General features: G+C 45.5%; 1 protein-coding gene across 1 annotated transcript in view; it reads right to left on the bottom strand.

The window, feature by feature from the left end:
* The window catches only part of WDR35 (WD repeat domain 35), a 119,101-nt gene that overhangs the window by 35,036 nt on the left and 62,305 nt on the right, over positions 1-21,760 (bottom strand). Inside the window, exons 17-20 of the mRNA XM_073674116.1 lie at positions 18,070-18,179; positions 3,095-3,305; positions 2,842-2,922; positions 2,576-2,712 (exon numbers count right to left, since the gene is read on the bottom strand). Coding sequence (XP_073530217.1) covers positions 2,576-2,712; positions 2,842-2,922; positions 3,095-3,305; positions 18,070-18,179 — 539 coding nt within the window. The remainder of the gene's footprint in view (positions 1-2,575; positions 2,713-2,841; positions 2,923-3,094; positions 3,306-18,069; positions 18,180-21,760) is intronic.

Raw genomic sequence — 21,760 nt, 5'->3', positions numbered from 1 at the left:
TCAGTCGTCCGAGCGGATGAAAAGACACGCTGACAAAAAACGCCTGGATCCTCCACAATTCCGTCCTGGAGATAAAGTCTGGCTCTCGTCCAAGTATGTCCGGCTCAAGATTCCTTCCTACAAGTTAGGGCCTCGGTTCATCGGCCCACTGGAAGTTATCAAACAAATCAACCCAGTGGCCTATAAATTGAAACTCCCGGCCAACTTGCGGATCCCTAACTCCTTCCATGTATCTCTCCTCAAACCCGTGGTACTTAACTCTTTTTCCAAGTCTACAGGTACGCCTCCTGCTCCGGTTTCCGCTGAAAACGAGTTAGAGGTAGAGAACATTCTGACCACCAAAAGGGTAAGAGGAAAGACCTTTTTTCTAGTGGATTGGAAGGGGTTTGGTCCTGAGGAGAGAACGTGGGAGCCCCGGGAGAACATCCATGCCCCTCTCATCCTTGATAAATTTCTGTCTGGCGTAAAAAAGGGGGGGCCTAAAGGGGGGGGTACTGTAGCGTCGGCGTCCCTGCCTCCTGCTAGGCAGGGACGCTGTTCCCCTCACCTCTCCGCTCCGGGCCCGGCGTCTTCCTCCCGCTCTGCTGGCAGCGCGCGCTGCTTCCCGGCCACTGTGCTTAGGGCGCGCGCGCGCGCTCCCCCTCTCTTAACGGGGCCGCGCGCGCCGTCCTAAGGAGTCCCCGGCCAATGGCCGGAGGACCTCACCATATATAAGGCACCTCCTCAAAATGGAGGTGCCCGAGCAATGTTGTTGCATAGCCTATCACTCTGCTTCAGCCCTCAGGTCCCGTTACCAGATACCTGCCAGTTACCTGCCAGTTACCTGCCAGATTCCTGCTTGATACCTGCCTGATACTTGTCTATCTACTTGCATTCCTGCGGTCCGACAGTCTGCCTACCAGCCCTGCCAGTCTGTCTATGGATCTGATTGCCCGCTCACCTGGGAGCGCTCATCTGCTACCTGCCTGCTAGCCTACCTGGAGGCTCTGCCGTCACGTGCTGTGACCACCTGCCTGTCCAGAGACTCTTACCCGCTCACCTGGGAGCGTCCGCCTGCTACCTGCCTGCTAGCTTATCTGGATGCTTAGCCGTCACTTCCCGTGACCACCCGCCTGTCAAGAGACTGTCCCCGTCACTTGCCGTGACCTCCTGCCCTTCTACCCAGAGACTGTCCCCGTCACTTGCCGTGACCTCCTGCCCTTCTACCCAGAGACTGTCCCCGTCACTTGCCGTGACTACCTGCCCGCCTACCCTGGGAGCCACCTGCTTCCTTACAAGGACTGCCCCTTTGTATCGTTGCTCAGAGGTTCCACCTCCCAGACCCGTTACATAATGGGCCTCACATAGTCCTCCATACAGAATAATGGGCCCCACATACTCCTCCATACAGTATAATGGGCCCCACATAGTCCTCCATACAGTAGAATGGCCCCACATAGTCCTCCATACAGTAGAATGGCCCCACATAGTCCTCCATATAGAATAATGACACCACTTAGGGGTGGCGATTATGGTGTCGGGGACCAAATATAACCACCCTGTGGGCCAGATTTGGCCCACGGTCCAGAGTTTGACATGTGTGACATAGAATGTGTGTACCGTGTATACTGTCTCATGAACACCACCTCATTTTATATTGAAGACAATGACATGTTATCTTAGACCAACTAGAGTCCGATGGGTCCCAGAGCAAGATTTGGACCTTTGCCCCTCTTCCCCCCGCATGTTGGTCAGATGTACGGGCCCTGGTAGTTTTCTAAATCCTATAAGGACATACAAGTTTCACCCCTCCCCCATTATGTAGTAATATCTTTGGCTCCTTCCTGGTATGTCCCCCATTCAGGGCCCATCCAAGCATATATCTCCTCCGTCCTGGTATACATATCCCCCATCCTAATATATATACAGTACAGACCAAAAGTTTGGACACACCTTCTCATTTAAAGATTTTTCTGTATTTTCCTGACTATGAAAATTGTACATTCACACTGAAGGCATCAAAACTATGAATTAACACATGTGGAATTATATACTTAACAAAAAAGTGTGAAACAACTGAAAATATGTCTTATATTCTAGGTTCTTCAAAGTAGCCACCTTTTGCTTTGATGACTGCTTTGCACACTCTTGGCATTCTCTGGTATATATAGATCCCCCATTTTGCCTCTGTTCTTTAATGCAAAAAAAATAAATAAATGATTCTACTCACCTTCCCTCCGCTCCCCCGCCCCCTTCTGAAGCCGTCAGCTGACTTCAGCGTGCAAGCGATGGGAGCGCATGACGTCACTGCCATGCGCCCTCAGTCATGTGCATGCCGACGTCAGCTGCTGGTCTCTGATTGGCCGTCAGTGTGTATTGCAGCGCACATCTAGTTGGGTTTTTTACTGGTGTTGGCGGGCTCCTCACCTGCACAGACGCGGTTCAAGTCACGACTAAGATCGTTATGTCCCTGGTAAGACGGTTTCCACTGTTTTTGGCCTTAAAAAGCCTCTCCCACCAGCACCTCTTGTACACGTTCCATAACCACACTATGTGATGACATATCGTCAGAGTAATCCAGTTTATAGTCTCTTACCATAGTCTAGGGTGGGGGTTGTCCTCTATAAACTGTGAAGCGTCTTCGATCCCAACTTTTTCAATTAACGCTCGGCTGTCCCGTAGTGAACGGATTTCAAAGTTTATGATGTAATCCTTGTTAGGATGCTCAGGATCCTGAAAGAAAACGATTTATGTCCGAATTCTAGCATTATGCACATTGCTGCTTTCAGTGAAGTATATATACACTATTCTCCTATGGATACCATGATATATAAATTCTGTAGGCAGGTACGCAGAACATACCTTTAACAGTTCATCCAAAAGAACAGATTTTATCTCCAAGTCTTCGAAATTACAAATATATCCTGAAGTCTGAATGGGTTCCTAAAATAAATGATAATAATAATGAATAGATAAGAAGCAGAGGAAATATGTCATACAGCTCTACCATGGACCATACCAGAGCAATTCTGAGAAAGATTCAACAACTAGTAAGAAAGTGCTCCTGGCTGCGCAATCAATGGCTCAGGCGTGTGACCGGCTATGAATAATTTACCTCTGGATCCAAGTTCCTGAACACATACATCCTAGTCTTCTCCATCATGGCGAACAGGTCTGGGTTGTCATTGGCCCACCTCATGTCCCAGACGTCCTTACGCTCGAACTTCAGCTGCTCCCCGATCACCTGCTGCCCGGAATCGTCTGTGTACCGGGCTTCCAAATCCAGAAACGTGAGGACCCCATAAATATCTATAACAGCGAGGCGGCTGGAAAACGGAGGACAGAACATTGTGAATATGTCCTATTCTAATAATCAGCGGATATCATACACATGTCCTATTCTAATGATCGGCAGGTATCATACACCTGTCCTATTCTAATGATCAGCAGGTATCATACACCTGTCCTATTCTAATGATCAGCGGGTATCATACACCTGTCCTATTCTAATGATTGGTGGGTATCATACACCTGTCCTATTCTAATGATCAGCAGGTATCATACACATGTCCTATTCTAATGATCGGCAGGTATCATACACCTGTCCTATTCTAATGATCAGCAGGTATCATACACCTGTCCTATTCTAATGATCAGCAGGTATCATACACCTGTCCTATTCTAATGATCAGCAGGTATCATACACCTGTCCTATTCTAATGATCGGCAGGTATCATACACCTGTCCTATTCTAATGATCAGCGGGTATCATACACCTGTCCTATTCTAATGATCAGCAGGTATCACACACCTGTCCTATTCTAATGATCAGCAGGTATCATACACCTGTCCTATTCTAATGATCAGCAGGTATCATACACCTGTCCTATTCTAATGATCAGCGGGTATCAGACACCTGTCCTATTCTAATGATCGGCGGGTATCATACACCTGTCCTATTCTAATGATCAGCAGGTATCATACACCTGTCCTATTCTAATGATCAGCAGGTATCATACACCTGTCCTATTCTAATGATTGGCAGGTATCATACACCTGTCCTATTCTAATGATCAGCGGGTATCATACACCTGTCCTATTCTAATGATCGGCAGGTATCATACACCTGTCCTATTCTAATGATCGGCAGGTATCATACACCTGTCCTATTCTAATAATCAGCAGGTATCATACACCTGTCCTATTCTAATGATCGGCGGGTATCAGACACCTGTCCTATTCTAATAATCAGCAGGTATCACACACCTGTCCTATTCTAATGATCAGCAGGTATCATACACACGTCCTATTCTAATGATCAGCAGGTATCATACATCTGTCCTATTCTAATGATCAGCAGGTATCATACATCTGTCCTATTCTAATGATCAGCAGGTATCATACACCTGTCCTATTCTAATGATCAGCGGTTATCATACACCTGTCCTATTCTAATAATCAGCGGATATCATACACATGTCCTATTCTAATGATCGGCAGGTATCATACACCTGTCCTATTCTAATGATCAGCAGGTATCATACACCTGTCCTATTCTAATGATCAGCAGGTATCATACACCTGTCCTATTCTAATAATCAGCAGGTATCATACACCTGTCCTATTCTAATGATCAGCAGGTATCATACACATGTCCTATTCTAATGATCAGCAGGTATCATACACCTGTCCTATTCTAATGATCAGCAGGTATCATACACATGTCCTATTCTAATGATCAGCAGGTATCATACACCTGTCCTATTCTAATGATCAGCGGTTATCATACACCTGTCCTATTCTAATAATCAGCGGATATCATACACATGTCCTATTCTAATGATCGGCAGGTATCATACACCTGTCCTATTCTAATGATCAGCAGGTATCATACACCTGTCCTATTCTAATGATCAGCAGATATCATACACATGTCCTATTCTAATGATCGGCAGGTATCATACACCTGTCCTATTCTAATGATCAGCAGGTATCATACACCTGTCCTATTCTAATGATCAGCAGGTATCATACACATGTCCTATTCTAATGATCGGCAGGTATCATACACCTGTCCTATTCTAATGATCAGCAGGTATCATACACCTGTCCTATTCTAATGATCAGCAGGTATCATACACATGTCCTATTCTAATGATCAGCGGGTATCATACACATGTCCTATTCTAATGATCAGCGGGTATCATACACCTGTCCTATTCTAATGATCAGCAGGTATCATACACATGTCCTATTCTAATGATCGGCAGGTATCATACACCTGTCCTATTCTAATGATCAGCGGGTATCATACACCTGTCCTATTCTAATGATCGGCAGGTATCATACACCTGTCCTATTCTAATGATCAGCAGGTATCATACACCTGTCCTATTCTAATGATCAGCAGGTATCATACACCTGTCCTATTCTAATGATCAGCGGGTATCATACACCTGTCCTATTCAAATGATCAGCAGGTATCATACACCTGTCCTATTCTAATGATCGGCAGGTATCATACACATGTCCTATTCTAATGATCGGCAGGTATCATACACCTGTCCTATTCTAATAATCAGCAGGTATCATACACCTGTCCTATTCTAATGATCGGCGGGTATCAGACACCTGTCCTATTCTAATAATCAGCAGGTATCATACACCTGTCCTATTCTAATGATCAGCAGGTATCATACACCTGTCCTATTCTAATGATCAGCAGGTATCATACACATGTCCTATTCTAATGATCAGCAGGTATCATACACCTGTCCTATTCTAATGATCAGCGGTTATCATACACCTGTCCTATTCTAATAATCAGCAGGTATTATACACCTGTCCTATTCTAATGATCAGCGGTTATCATACACCTGTCCTATTCTAATAATCAGCGGGTATCATACACCTGTCCTATTCTAATAATCAGCGGGTATCATACACCTGTCCTATTCTAATGATCGGCAGGTATCATACACCTGTCCTATTCTAATGATCAGCAGGTATCATACACCTGTCGTATTCTAATGATCAGCAGGTATCACACCTGTCCTATTCTAATGATCAGCGGGTATCATACACCTGTCCTATTCTAATGATCAGTGGGTATCATACACCTGTCCTATTCTAATGATTGGCAGGTATCATACACCTGTCCTATTCTAATGATCAGCAGGTATCATACACCTGTCCTATTCTAATGATCAGCAGGTATCATACACCTGTCCTATTCTAATGATCAGCAGGTATCATACACATGTCCTATTCTAATGATCAGCAGGTATCATACACCTGTCCTATTCTAATAATCAGCAGGTATCATACACCTGTCCTATTCTAATAATCAGCAGGTATCATACACCTGTCCTATTCTAATGATCAGCAGGTATCATACACATGTCCTATTCTAATGATCAGCAGGTATCATACACCTGTCCTATTCTAATGATCAGCAGGTATCATACACCTGTCCTATACTAATGATCAGCAGGTATCATACACCTGTCCAATTCTAATGATCAGCGGGTATCATACACCTGTCCTATTCTAATGATCAGCGGGTATCATACACCTGTCCTATTCTAATGATCAGCAGGTATCATACACCTGTCCTATTCTAATGATCAGCAGGTATCATACACCTGTCCTATTCTAATAATCAGCAGGTATCATACATCTGTCCTATTCTATTGATCAGCAGGTATCATACACCTGTCCTATTCTATTGATCAGCGGGTATCATACACCTGTCCTATTCTAATGATCAGCAGGTATCATACACCTGTCCTATTCTAATGATCGGCGGGTATCAGACACGTGTCCTATTCTAATGATCAGCGGGTATCATACACCTGTCCTATTCTAATGATCAGCAGGTATCATACACCTGCCCTATTCTAATGATCAGCAGGTATCATACACCTGTCCTATTCTAATAATCAGCAGGTATCAAACACCTGTCCTATTCTATTGATCAGCGGGTATCATACACCTGTCCTATTCTAATGATCAGCAGGTATCATACACCTGTCCCATTCTAATGATCGGCGGGTATCAGACACCTGTCCTATTCTAATGATCGGCGGGTATCATACACCTGTCCTATTCTTATGATCAGCAGGTATCATACACCTGTCCTATTCTAATGATCAGCAGGTATCACACACCTGTCCTATTCTAATGATCAGCAGGTATCATACACCTGTCCTATTCTAATGATCAGCAGGTATCATACACCTGTCCTATTCTAATGATCAGCGGGTATCACACACCTGTCCTATTCTAATGATCAGCAGGTATCACACACCTGTCCTATTCTAATGATCAGCAGGTATCATACACCTGTCCTATTCTAATAATCAGCAGGTATCATACACCTGTCCTATTCTAATGATTGGCGGGTATCATACACCTGTCCTATTCTAATGATCAGCGGGTATCATACACCTGTCCTATTCTAATAATCAGCAGGTATCATACACCTGTCCTATTCTAATGATCAGCGGGTATCATACACCTGTCCTATTCTCATGATCTGCAGGTATCACACACCTGTCCTATTCTAATGATCAGCGGGTATCATACACCTGTCCTATTCTAATGATCAGCGGGTATCATACACCTGTCCTATTCTAATGATCGGCGGGTATCATACACCTGTCCTATTCTAATGATCGGCGGGTATCATACACCTGTCCTATTCTAATGATTAGCAGGTATCACACACCTGTCCTATTCTAATGATCAGCAGGTATCATACACCTGTCCTATTCTAATGATCAGCAGGAATCATACACCTGTCCTATTCTAATGATCAGCAGGTATCATACACCTGTCCTATTCTAATGATCAGCAGGTATCATACACCTTTCCTATTCTAATGATCAGCGGGTATCATACACCTGTCCTATTCTAATGATCGGCGGGTGTCATACACCTGTCCTATTCTAATGATCAGCAGGTATCATACACCTGTCCTATTCTAATGATCAGCAGGTATCATACACCTGTCCTATTCTAATGATCAGCGGGTATCATACACCTGTCCTATTCTAATGATCAGCAGGTATCATACACCTGTCCTATTCTAATGATCAGCAGGTATCATACACCTGTCCTATTCTAATGATCAGCGGGTATCATACATCTGTACTATTCTAATGATCAGCGGGTATCACACACCTGTCCTATTCTAATAATCAGCAGGTATCATACATCTGTCCTATTCTAATGATTAGCAGGTATCATACACCTGTCCTATTCTAATGATTAGCAGGTATCACACACCTGTCCTATTCTAATAATTAGCAGGTATCATACACCTGTCCTATTCTAATGATCAGCAGGTATCATACACCTGTCCTATTCTAATGATCAGCAGGTATCATACACCTGTCCTATTCTAATAATCAGCAGGTATCATACACCTGTCCTATTCTAATAATCAGCAAGTATGACACACCTCTCCTATTCTAATGATCTGCAGGTATCACACACCTGTCCTATTCTAATGATTTGCAGGTATCATACACCTGTCCTATTCTAATAATCATCAGGTATCATACACCTGTCCTATTCTAATGATCAGCGGGTATCATACACCTGTCCTATTCTAATGATCAGCAGGTATCATACACCTGTCCTATTCTAATGATCAGCAGGTATCATACACCTGTCCTATTCTAATGATCAGCAGGTATCATACACCTGTCCTATTCTAATGATCAGCAGGTATCATACACCTGTCCTATTCTAATGATCAGCAGGTATCATACACCTGTCCTATTCTAATGATCAGCAGGTATCATACACCTGTCCTATTCTAATAATCAGCAGGTATCATACACCTGTCCTATTCTAATAATCAGCAAGTATGACACACCTGTCCTATTCTAATGATCTGCAGGTATCACACACCTGTCCTATTCTAATGATTTGCAGGTATCATACACCTGTCCTATTCTAATAATCATCAGGCATCATACACCTGTCCTATTCTAATGATCAGCGGGTATCACACACCTGTCATATTCTACTGATCAGAAGGTATCAAACACCTGTCCTATTCTAATGATCGGCAGGTATCTTACACCTGTCCTATTCTAATAATCAGCAGGTATCATACACCTGTCCTATTCTAATGATCAGCAGGTATCATACACCTGTCCTATTCGAATGATCAGGGGGTATCATACACCTGTCATATTCTAATGATCGGCGGGTATCAAACACCTGTCCTATTCTAATGATCGGCGGGTATCATATACCTGTCCTATTCGAATGATCAGCAGGTATCATATACCTGTCCTATTCTACTGATCAGAAGGTATCAAACACCTGTCCTATTCTAATGATCGGCAGGTATCAAACACCTGTCCTATTCTACTGATCAGCAGGTATCACACACCTGTCCTATTCTAATGATCAGCGGGTATCATACACCTGTCCTATTCTAATTATCAGCAGGTATCATACACCTGTCCTATTCTAATTATCAGCAGGTATCATACACCTGTCCTATTCTAATGATCAGCAGGTATCATACACCTGTCCTTTTCTAATAATCAGCAGGTATCAAACACCTGTCCTATTCTACTGATCAGCAGGTATCACACACCTGTCCTATTCGAATGATCGGCGGGTATCATACACATGTCCTATTCTAATGATCGGCAGGTATCACACACCTGTCCTATTCTAATGATTAGCAGGTATCATACACCTGTCCTATTCTAATGATCAGCGGGTATCATACACATGTCCTATTCTAATGATCAGCAGGTATCATACACCTGTCCTATTCTAATGATCAGCAGGTATCACACACCTGTCCTATTCTAATGATCAGCAGGTATCATACACCTGTCCTATTCTAATGATCAGCGGGTATCATACACCTGTCCTATTCTAATGATCAGCAGGTATCATACACCTGTCCTATTCTAATAATCAGCAGGTATCATACACCTGTCCTATTCTAATTATCAGCAGGTATCATACACCTGTCCTATTCTAATGATCAGCAGGTATCACACACCTGTCCTATTCTAATGATCAGCAGGTATCATACACCTGTCCTATTCTAATGATCAGCAGGTATCACACACCTGTCCTATTCTAATGATCAGCAGGTATCATACACCTGTCCTATTCTAATAATCAGCAGGTATCATACACCTGTCCTATTCTATTGATCAGCGGGTATCATACACCTGTCCTATTCTAATGATCAACAGGTATCATACACCTGTCCTATTCTAATGATCGGCGGGTATCAGACACCTGTCCTATTCTAATAATCAGCAGGTATCATACACCTGTCCTATTCTAATGATCAGCAGGTATCATACACATGTCCTATTCTAATGATCAGCAGGTATCATACACCTGTCCTATTCTAATGATCAGCAGGTATCATACACCTGTCCTATACTAATGATCAGCAGGTATCATACACCTGTCCAATTCTAATGATCAGCGGGTATCATACACCTGTCCTATTCTAATGATCAGCGGGTATCATACACCTGTCCTATTCTAATAATCAGCGGGTATCATACACCTGTCCTATTCTAATGATCAGCGGGTATCATACACCTGTCCTATTCTAATGATCAGCAGGTATCATACACCTGTCCTATTCTAATGATTAGCAGGTATCATACACCTGTCCTATTCTAATGATCAGCGGGTATCATACACCTGTCCTATTCTCATGATCTGCAGGTATCACACACCTGTCCTATTCTAATGATCAGCGGGTATCATACACCTGTCCTATTCTAATGATCAGCGGGTATCATACACCTGTCCTATTCTAATGATCGGCGGGTATCATACACCTGTCCTATTCTAATGATTAGCAGGTATCACACACCTGTCCTATTCTAATGATCAGCAGGTATCATACACCTGTCCTATTCTAATGATCAGCAGGAATCATACACCTGTCCTATTCTAATGATCAGCAGGTATCATACACCTGTCCTATTCTAATGATCAGCAGGTATCATACACCTTTCCTATTCTAATGATCAGCGGGTATCATACACCTGTCCTATTCTAATGATCGGCGGGTGTCATACACCTGTCCTATTCTAATGATCTGCAGGTATCATACACCTGTCCTATTCTAATGATCAGCGGGTATCATACACCTGTCTTATTCTAATGATCAGCGGGTATCATACACCTGTCCTATTCTAATGATCAGCAGGTATCATACACCTGTCCTATTCTAATGATCAGCGGGTATCATACATCTGTACTATTCTAATGATCGGCGGGTATCACACACCTGTCCTATTCTAATAATCATCAGGTATCATACACCTGTCCTATTCTAATGATCAGCGGGTATCATACACCTGTCCTATTCTAATGATCAGCAGGTATCATACACCTGTCCTATTCTAATGATCAGCAGGTATCATACACCTGTCCTATTCTAATGATCAGCAGGTATCATACACCTGTCCTATTCTAATGATCAGCAGGTATCATACACCTGTCCTATTCTAATGATCAGCAGGTATCATACACCTGTCCTATTCTAATGATCAGCAGGTATCATACACCTGTCCTATTCTAATGATCAGCAGGTATCATACACCTGTCCTATTCTAATGATCAGCGGGTATCATACACCTGTCCTATTCTAATGATCAGCAGGTATCATACACCTGTCCTATTCTAATGATCTGCAGGTATCACACACCTGTCCTATTCTAATGATTTGCAGGTATCATACACCTGTCCTATTCTAATAATCATCAGGCATCATACACCTGTCCTATTCTAATGATCAGCGGGTATCACACACCTGTCATATTCTACTGATCAGAAGGTATCAAACACCTGTCCTATTCTAATGATCGGCAAGTATCTTACACCTGTCCTATTCTAATAATCAGCAGGTATCATACACCTGTCCTATTCGAATGATCAGGGGGTATCATACACCTGTCATATTCTAATGATCGGTGGGTATCATACACCTGTCCTATTCTAATGATCGGCGGGTATCATATACCTGTCCTATTCGAATGATCAGCAGGTATCATATACCTGTCCTATTCTACTGATCAGAAGGTATCAAACACCTGTCCTATTCTAATGATCGGCAGGTATCAAACACCTGTCCTATTCTACTGATCAGCAGGTATCACACACCTGTCCTATTGTAATGATCAGCGGGTATCATACACCTGTCCTATTCTAATGATCAGCAGGTATCATACACCTGTCCTATTCTAATGATCAGCAGGTATCATACACCTGTCCTTTTCTAATAATCAGCAGGTATCAAACACCTGTCCTATTCTACTGATCAGCAGGTATCACACACCTGTCCTATTCGAATGATCAGCGGGTATCATACACCTGTCCTATTCTACTGATCAGCGGGTATCACACACCTGTCCTATTCTAATAATCAGCAGGTATCATACACCTGTCCTATTCTACTGATCAGCGGGTATCATACACCTATCCTATTCTAATGATCGGCAGGTATCACACACCTGTCCTATTCTAATGATCAGCGGGTATCATACACCTGTCCTATTCTACTGATCAGCAGGTATCATACACCTGTCCTATTCTAATGATCAGCAGGCATCATACACCTGTCCTATTCTAATGATCAGCAGGCATCATACACCTGTCCTATTCTAATGATCAGCAGGTATCATACACCGGTCCTATTCTAATGATCAGCAGGTATCATACACCTGTGCTATTCTAATTGTAGCATCGGCGTCCCTGCCTCCAGCCGGGCAGAGACGCTGTTCACCTCACCGCCGCGGTCCTGCTCCAGCGTCCTTCCGCTCCCCTGCTGCTGTGGCTCGCTCTGTGCTTAGGAAGCACACGCCCCCTCCCTCTTAAAGGGGCCGCGCGCGCCGTCCTATAGAGTACCCGGCCAATGGCCGGAGGACTTCCCCTATATTAGACACCTCCTTCAATATGGAGGTGCCTGTGCAAGGTTATAGTTCCGTGTGCTAAACACTTGCTCCAGTCCTCAGGTCCCGCTGCCTGTCAGTCCTGCCTGCCAGCCTGTCTAACAGTTCTGTTCTCCAGTCTGTCTACAGTTGTGCCCGCCAGCCTGCTTACCTGGAGCATCTGTCTGTAACCTGCCGTGCCCACCAGTCTGCCTGCCTGGAGCACCTGCCTGTTACCTGTCGTGCCCGCCAGCCAGTCTACCCGAAGCACCCGTCTGGCTATCTTCCGAACCAGCCTGCTTATCTACCCGGTCCACCCGTCAGCCTTCCTGCCGTGCTCATTAGCTGTACCGGTCAGTTCCTGCCATCTGACCCGTGGGAGTCACCTGCTCTCACACAAGGTCGGTCCCAGAGTGGCACCTGGTCCACCTACCCGGTCCATGGAGTCGATTGAGCCGCCGTGCGACCTTGGTCAGGTCGTGTAGGCACTTAAGTCACGCCCCTCTGGTTCCTCCTTGCACCGAAGCACAGAGGTTCCACCACCTGGACTCGTAACAGTTTGCACAGGCCATGGAACCCAGTGGCCACCAGGCTCCTTCACTCTCTGACCTGTACCTGGAGGTCTCACGTCAGAGATCCCAACAGGAGACTATCCTGTCCTATCTGCGGACTGTCAACTCCAGCCTGGACACGCTGTCCACCCCGTCTGTGTCCGTCTCTAGCCGAGCAGCACCCGCTCCGACGGCACCTCAACCTACTGGCGCTATGGCACCCAGCTCTGGACCCCGCATCTCTGCGCCTCCACATTTTGGTGGTGACCCCGTCTTATGTCGGGGCTTCTTAAATCAGTGCACGCTGCACTTTGAACTACTGAACTACTGGCACATCAGTTCTCCTCCGACCTGGCCAAGGTGGCGTTCATCATGTACCACCTCACCGGTGAGGCATTGGCATGGCTAAACCCTCTGTGGGAAAGAGGGGATCCCCTGGTGTCCGATCTTCCGGCTTTCCTCACTGCCTTCCGGAAGGTCTTCGATGAGCCCGGAAGAAAATCTTCTACTGCCTCCTCACTTCTCCGTCTCCGCCAAGGGAGTCTCTCCGTGGGCCAGTATGCCATACATTTCCGAACCCTCGCATCTGAGCTTGCCTGGAACAAAGAGGCCATGGTGTCCACCTTCTGGGAGGATCTTTCCGGACGGATCAAGGATGAGCTAGCCGGTCGTGACATCCCTTCCACCCTGGACGACCTGGTGTCATTAGCTACCTGGATTGACATCCGTTTTCTGGAACGTGCTAAGGAGACTACCCGGGAGAGAATATTTCCGCGTCTCGCTCTTGTATTCCAAAAGCCAGCCTCGCAACCAGCAATTCCCCGGGCATGCTCGCCTGAGCCCAGAAAAATTGACCAAACCAGGATGGTCAAGTCTCGCCAGGAGACGCGCCGAGCCGAGGGTAGTTGCTACTACTGTAGCAGTAAAGAGCATCTGATCCGTTCCTGCCCGGAGAGGCCGGGAAACTCCAGTGTCTAGGACCGCTCGGAGAGGTCGTCCTAGGCAAGAGTAAATCCTTAGGGTCAGGAATGCCATGAGTCCTGTCTCGTTCCGGTTCGTCCAGCTTGACCCCAGTCTACTCCGGCTAATCTACCTGGTCTGCCGGCACCCTACTGGTCCTATGCAGACGACTTTGACAAAAAGAAGGCAGAGACACTACCTCCTCATAGGCCGTATGATTGCCCCATCGATCTGGTACCTGGTGCTTCTCCTCCCAGCGGGTGTATCTACCCCTTGTCGCTGGCTGAGACCTGGGCCATGTCTGAGTACATAGAGGAGAATCTTGCTAGGGGATTTATCCAGAAATCCACCTCTCCGGCTGGTGCAGGATTCTTCTTCGTCAAGAAGAAAGATTGCTCCCTACATCCCTGTATCGATTACAGGGGTCTTAACCAGATTACCATCAAAAACAAGTACCCCCTGCCTCTCAACTCGGAGCTGTTCGACCGCCTTAAAGGCGCGAAGATCTTCACTAAGCTCGATCTTCGTGGGGTGTATAATTTGATCGGGATCCGCCAGGGAGACGAGTGGAAGACGGCATTCAACACCCGGGATGATCACTATGAGTACCGTGTGATGCCCTATGGTCTCGGTAATGCTCCAGCCGTCTTCCAGGAGCTGGATAACGACATATTCCGTGATCTTCTGTATTCTTGCGTAGTGGTGTACCTGGACGATATCTTGGTCTTCTCTCCAGATCTGCCCTCACACCGGAGGGATGATAGTCAGGTTCTGCTAAGGCTCCGGCAGAATCGCCTATATGCTAAGTTCGAGAAATGCCTCTTTGAGCAGACCTCTCTACCGTTCCTGGGCTATATTATCTCCGAGACTGGTCTGCGGATGGATCCTGAGAGGGTGTCTGCCGTCTTAAAGTGGCCCCCTCCGGAGGGGTTGAAGGCCTCGTCCAGATGAATAGTAATCTGCGGCTTCTTCGCCAAGCTCTTCTCCTCGTCTGAGAACAATTACTCCATAGGAGATTGTGAGCTGCTGGCCATCAAATTAGCGCTGGAGGAGTGGCGCTACTTGCTGGAAGGGGCTCTGCACCCGGTGGTCATCTACACTGACCACAAGATTAAATCCGCGCCAAGCCAGGTGGTCTCTTTTCTTTGCCCGATTCTGCTTCACTCTGCATTACCGCCCGGCAGACAAGAACATTAAAGCTGACGCTCTATCCTGCTCATTCCTGTCTTCCGACCAAAAGGAGGAACCTCTACATATCATCGACCCCTCCAAAGTAATGACTGTGGCCCAGTTTGACTTGCCTCACCTTCCACCCGGTAAGACCTTTGTAGCAGTTCCGGATAGTAAGAAGGTTCTACTCTGGGGCCATTCATCCAAACTAGCCGGTCATTCCGGCCAGAAGAAGACCTTTTTGCTCATCGCCCGACATTTCTGGTGGCCTTCCGGACTGTGTAAGGATGTTGCGGACTTCGTCGCGGCTTGTTCCTCCTGTGCCCGTAACAAGGTTCCCAGGCACCTTCCATCCGGCCGTCTTCTTCCTCTTCCCGTGCCTTCCGCTCCGTGGCAACACATTGCAATGGACTTTATTACGGATCTCCCTGTTTCTGTCTGTTGTACTGTTATTTGGGTAGTCGCTGACCGCTTTTCTAAAATGGCCCACTTCATCCCTCTGCCTGGTCTTCCGTCTGCATCTGTGCTGGCTAAGGACTTCATTCATCACATTTTTCGTCTCCACGGCCTACCCCTCCACATTGTGTCTGATCGCGGGGTGCAGTTCACTTCGCGCTTCTGGAGAGCTACATGTAAACTGCTGGATGTCTCCTTGGATTTCTCCTCTGCTTATCATCCTCAGTCCAATGGTCAAGTTGAAAGTATCAACCAGATCCTTACCAGCTTTCTTCGGCACTTTGTCAACGCTCACCATAACGATTGGGTTGAGCTCCTGCCCTGGGCCGAGTTCTCCTATAATAACCATGAAAGCGAGTCCTCATCCAAATCCCCGTTCTTTGTGGTCTACTGTCAACACCCCAGGATTCCGTTTCCCGTCTCCCCTGCTGCTGTAGCTCGCTCTGTGCGCAGCTTCCCGGGCTCTGTGCTTAGGGCGCGCCCCCTTCCTCCCTCTTAAAGGGGCCACACACGCCGTCCTATAGAGTCCCCGGCCAATGGTCTTCCCCTATATTAGACACCTCCTCCAATATGGAGGTGCCTGAGCAAGGTTGTAGTTCCGTGTGCTAAACACTTGCTCCAGCCCTCAGGTCCCGCTGCCTGTCAGTCCTGCCTGCCAGTCTTCTGTCAGTCCAGCCCGCCAGCCTGTCTAACAGTTCAGTTCTCTAGTCTGTCTACAGTTGTGCCCGCCAGCCTGCTAACCTGCCGTGCCCGCCAGTCTGCCTGCCTGGTGCACCTGCCTGTTACCTGTCGTGCCCGCCAGCCAGTCTACCCGAAGCACCTGCCAGCTACCTGCCGTGCCCGCCTGCTCGCCTACCCGGAGCACCCGTCTGGCTATCTGCCGAACCAGCCTGCTTATCTACCCGGTCCTCCCGTTAGCCTTCCTGCCGTGCTCATCCGCAGTACCGGTCAGTTCCTGCCATCTGACCCGTGGAAGTCACCTGCTCTCACACAAGGTCGGTCCCAGAGTGGTACCTGGTCCACCTGCCCGGTCCCTCCCTGGTTCACGGAGTCGACTGAGCCGCCGTGCGACCTTGGTCAGGCCGTGTAGGCACTTGGTCACGCCCCTCTGGTCCCTCCCTGCACCGAAGCACAGAGGTTCCACCACCTGGACTCATAACACTAATGATCAGCAGGTATCATACACCTGTCCTATTCTAATGATCAGCAGGTATCACACATCTGTCCTATTCTAATGATCAGCAGGTATCATACACCTGTCCTATTCTAATGATCAGCGGGTATCATACATATGTCCTATTCTAATGATCGGCGGGTGCCATACACCTGTCCTATTCTAATGATCGGCGGGTGTCATACACCTGTCCTATTCTAATGATCGGCGGGTGTCATACACTGGTTCTAATAAATTGGTAAGGTGCACAAAAGCTGCCGATCGTCCTGGCAGGTATCTGTGGACGTCACTGTATCTGTGCCACTCATCTTCCAATGCAGAAGTGATAGGCCCTATAATTGTCCATCAAACGTTTTAGTGAAATACAGAAAGGATTATATGTGCATCATGTCATAACTACAGCGTCAGGGACTGAGAGCTAAAAATCCCCTAAAGGGTTATTCCAATCTTCATTTTAGGGTAGGGCTTAAAAAAAAAAAACAATTTTGAAATTTACTGCATAATAATAGTTGTATCCATTCTTAAAATATTTGTTTTGCTTACAGCTTGTTGCCAAGGAGACCGACCACCGCAGCTGTCTAGCTGGCTTGTAAGCACTGTGCAGAAGGTGGTCGGGATTAAAAGGTAACAGCGCGCTCCAGCAATCTTGGCCAGGCTTACAAGCTGAAGGGAAAAAAGAGCTGCACATATTCTGATGTCTAGCAGCTGTGGTCGGTCTCCTAGGAAACAAGCTGTAAACAAGAGACATTTTCGATAACAAGCCATTCAAAAGCTAGAATGGGGGTCTTTATTAAAGAGAAGATGAGACAGAGAGGAGAGAATATGACCAAGGCCTTACCTGGAGTTGCAGTTCATGCTCATCTGGTACGCTCGGCAGCTCGTGCTGTACTTTTGTACCAGACCCATGTTCGGTAAGCTGTATCTGTGCACTGCCCCAGACTCGCGGGCCTACAACAGCCAACAGACAACACTTTATTATAAAAGGTAGATAAGACTAGGACTCAGGAAACAACAGTAGCTTTTTCAGATACAAAGGTCTTCTGAGTGTAGCAAAAACGTTCAAAACCAGAAAACTATTTTTTTGGGCAACCAATTCCATAAATCCTTCAATGTTGTTAACATTGTAAATATAGCTCGCTAGTTAGAGGGTACATCGACACATCCAGGCCCCAACCTGTTATCACACAAGTTATGTGAGTTATCACACAAACTGAAAAAACTTTGTAGAGTAATGCAGTAATTCAACCAGATCAATACAAAACACACCAATTTCCAGTGTAATTTTCACCACTTTCAGCCTCTTTTCTGACTCTTTTGCAATTTTGGTCTCTTCTGGAGACCACACGTCCCACATCACCAGGAGCCAACAGAATTTCCCAGGGGTGAATTAAAGTCAGCGTCTGCTAATCCTCATCGCCTGTCTATGGATCAGATCTATATCTACTGTATATGGTCCATATAAAAAGTCTACACACCCCTGCTAAAAAGCCAGGTTTTTGCCATGTAAAAAAAATCTAGGAGGAGGAGGACAGGTGTATGATACCCGCTGATCATTAGAATAGGACAGGTGTATGATACCCGCTGATCATTAGAATAGGACAGGTGTATGATACCCGCTGATCATTAGAATAGGACAGGTGTATGATACCCGCTGATCATTAGAATAGGACAGGTGTATGATACCCGCTGATCATTAGAATAGGACAGGTGTATGATACCTGCTGATCATTAGAATAGGACAGGTGTATGATACCCGCTGATCATTAGAATAGGACAGGTGTATGATACCCGCTGATCATTAGAATAGGACAGGTGTATGATACCCGCTGATCATTAGAATAGGACAGGTGTATGATACCCGCTGATCATTAGAATAGGACAGGTGTATGATACCTGCACATCATTAGAATAGGACAGGTGTGTGATACCCGCTGATCATTAGAATAGGACAGGTGTATGATACCTGCCGATCATTAGAATAGGACAGGTGTGTGATACCTGCTGATCATTAGAATAGGACAGGTGTATGATACCCGCTGATCATTAGAATAGGACAGGTGTATGATACCCGCTGATCATTAGAATAGGACAGGTGTATGATACCCGCTGATCATTAGAATAGGACAGGTGTATGATACCTGCACATCATTAGAATAGGACAGGTGTATGATACCTGCTGATCATTAGAATAGGACAGGTGTATGATACCTGCCGATCATTAGAATAGGACAGGTGTGTGATACCTGCTGATCATTAGAATAGGACAGGTGTATGATACCTGCTGATCATTAGAATAGGACATGTGTATGATACCTGCTGATCATTAGAATAGGACAGGTGTATGATACCCGCTGATCATTAGAATAGGACATGTGTATGATACCTGCTGATCATTAGAATAGGACAGGTGTATGATACCTGCCGATCATTAGAATAGGACAGATGTATGATACCCGCTGATCATTAGAATAGGACAGGTGTATGATACCCGCTGATCATTAGAATAGGACAGATGGATGATACCCGCTGATCATTAGAATAGGACATGTGTATGATACCTGCTGATCATTAGAATAGGACAGGTGTATGATACCCGCTGATCATTAGAATAGGACAGGTGTATGATACCTGCACATCATTAGAATAGGACATGTGTATGATACCTGCTGATCATTAGAATAGGACATGTGTATGATACCTGCTGATCATTAGAATAGGACATGTGCATGATACCTGCCGATCATTAGAATAGGACAGATGTATGATACCCGCTGATCATTAGAATAGGACAGGTGTATGATACCCGCTGATCATTAGAATAGGACAGGTGTATGATACCTGCACATCATTAGAATAGGACAGGTGTGTGATACCCGCTGATCATTAGAATAGGACAGGTGTATGATACCTGCTGATCATTAGAATAGGACAGGTGTGTGATACCTGCTGATCATTAGAATAGGACAGGTGTGTGATACCTGCTGATCATTAGAATAGGACAGGTGTGTGATACCTGCCGATCATTAGAATAGGACAGGTGTATGATACCTGCCGATCATTAGAATAGGACAGGTGTGTGATACCTGCTGATCATTAGAATAGGACAGGTGTGTGATACCTGCTGATCATTAGAATAGGACAGGTGTGTGATACCCGCTGATCATTAGAATAGGACAGGTGTATGATACCTGCTGATCATTAGAATAGGACAGGTGTATGATACCTGCTCATCATTAGAATAGGACAGGTGTGTGATACCTGCTGATCATTAGAATAGGACAGGTGTATGATACCTGCTGATCATTAGAATAGGACATGTGTATGATACCTGCTGATCATTAGAATAGGACAGGTGTATGATACCCGCTGATCATTAGAATAGGACATGTGCATGATACCTGCTGATCATTAGAATAGGACAGGTGTATGATACCTGCTGATCATTAGAATAGGACAGGTGTGTGATACCCGCTGATCATTAGAATAGGACAGGTGTGTGATACCCGCTGATCATTAGAATAGGACAGGTGTATGATACCTGCACATCATTAGAATAGGACAGGTGTATGATACCCGCTGATCATTAGAATAGGACATGTGTATGATACCCACCAATCATTAGAATAGGACAGGTGTATGATACCCGCTGATCATTAGAATAGGACAGGTGTATGATACCTGCTGATTATTAGAATAGGACAGGTGTATGATACCCACCAATCATTAGAATAGGACAGGTGTATGATACCCGCTGATCATTAGAATAGGACAGGTGTATGATACCTGCTGATCATTAGAATAGGACAGGTGTATGATACCTGCTGATCATTAGAATAGGACAGGTGTGTGATACCTGCTGATCATTAGAATAGGACAGGTGTGTGATACCCGCTGATCATTAGAATAGGACAGGTGTGTGATACCCGCTGATCATTAGAATAGGACAGGTGTATGATACCCACCAATCATTAGAATAGGACAGGTGTATGATACCTGCTGATCATTAGAATAGGACAGGTGTATGATACCTGCTGATCATTAGAATAGGACAGGTGTATGATACCTGCACATCATTAGAATAGGACAGGTGTATGATACCTGCTGATTATTAGAATAGGACAGGTGTATGATACCCACCAATCATTAGAATAGGACAGGTGTATGATACCCGCTGATCATTAGAATAGGACAGGTGTATGATACCTGCTGATCATTAGAATAGGACAGGTGTATGATACCCGCTGATCATTAGAATAGGACAGGTGTATGATACCTGCTGATTATTAGAATAGGACAGGTGTATGATACCTGCTGATCATTAGAATAGGACAGGTGTGTGATACCTGCCGATCATTAGAATAGGACAGGTGTATGATACCTGCTGATCATTAGAATAGGACAGGTGTATGATACCTGCTGATCATTAGAATAGGACAGGTGTATGATACCTGCTGATCATTAGAATAGGACAGGTGTGTGATACCTGCTGATCATTAGAATAGGACAGGTGTGTGATACCTGCACATCAT

The sequence above is a fragment of the Phyllobates terribilis genome, unplaced genomic scaffold (assembly GCF_046119375.1).
Source record: "Phyllobates terribilis strain yellow unplaced genomic scaffold, ASM4611937v1 Scaffold_3__8_contigs__length_932513732, whole genome shotgun sequence".
NCBI lineage: Eukaryota > Metazoa > Chordata > Amphibia > Anura > Dendrobatidae > Phyllobates > Phyllobates terribilis.
The sequence above is the reverse complement of the archived record's forward strand: the minus strand, read 5'-3'. Positions and strand labels throughout refer to the sequence as shown.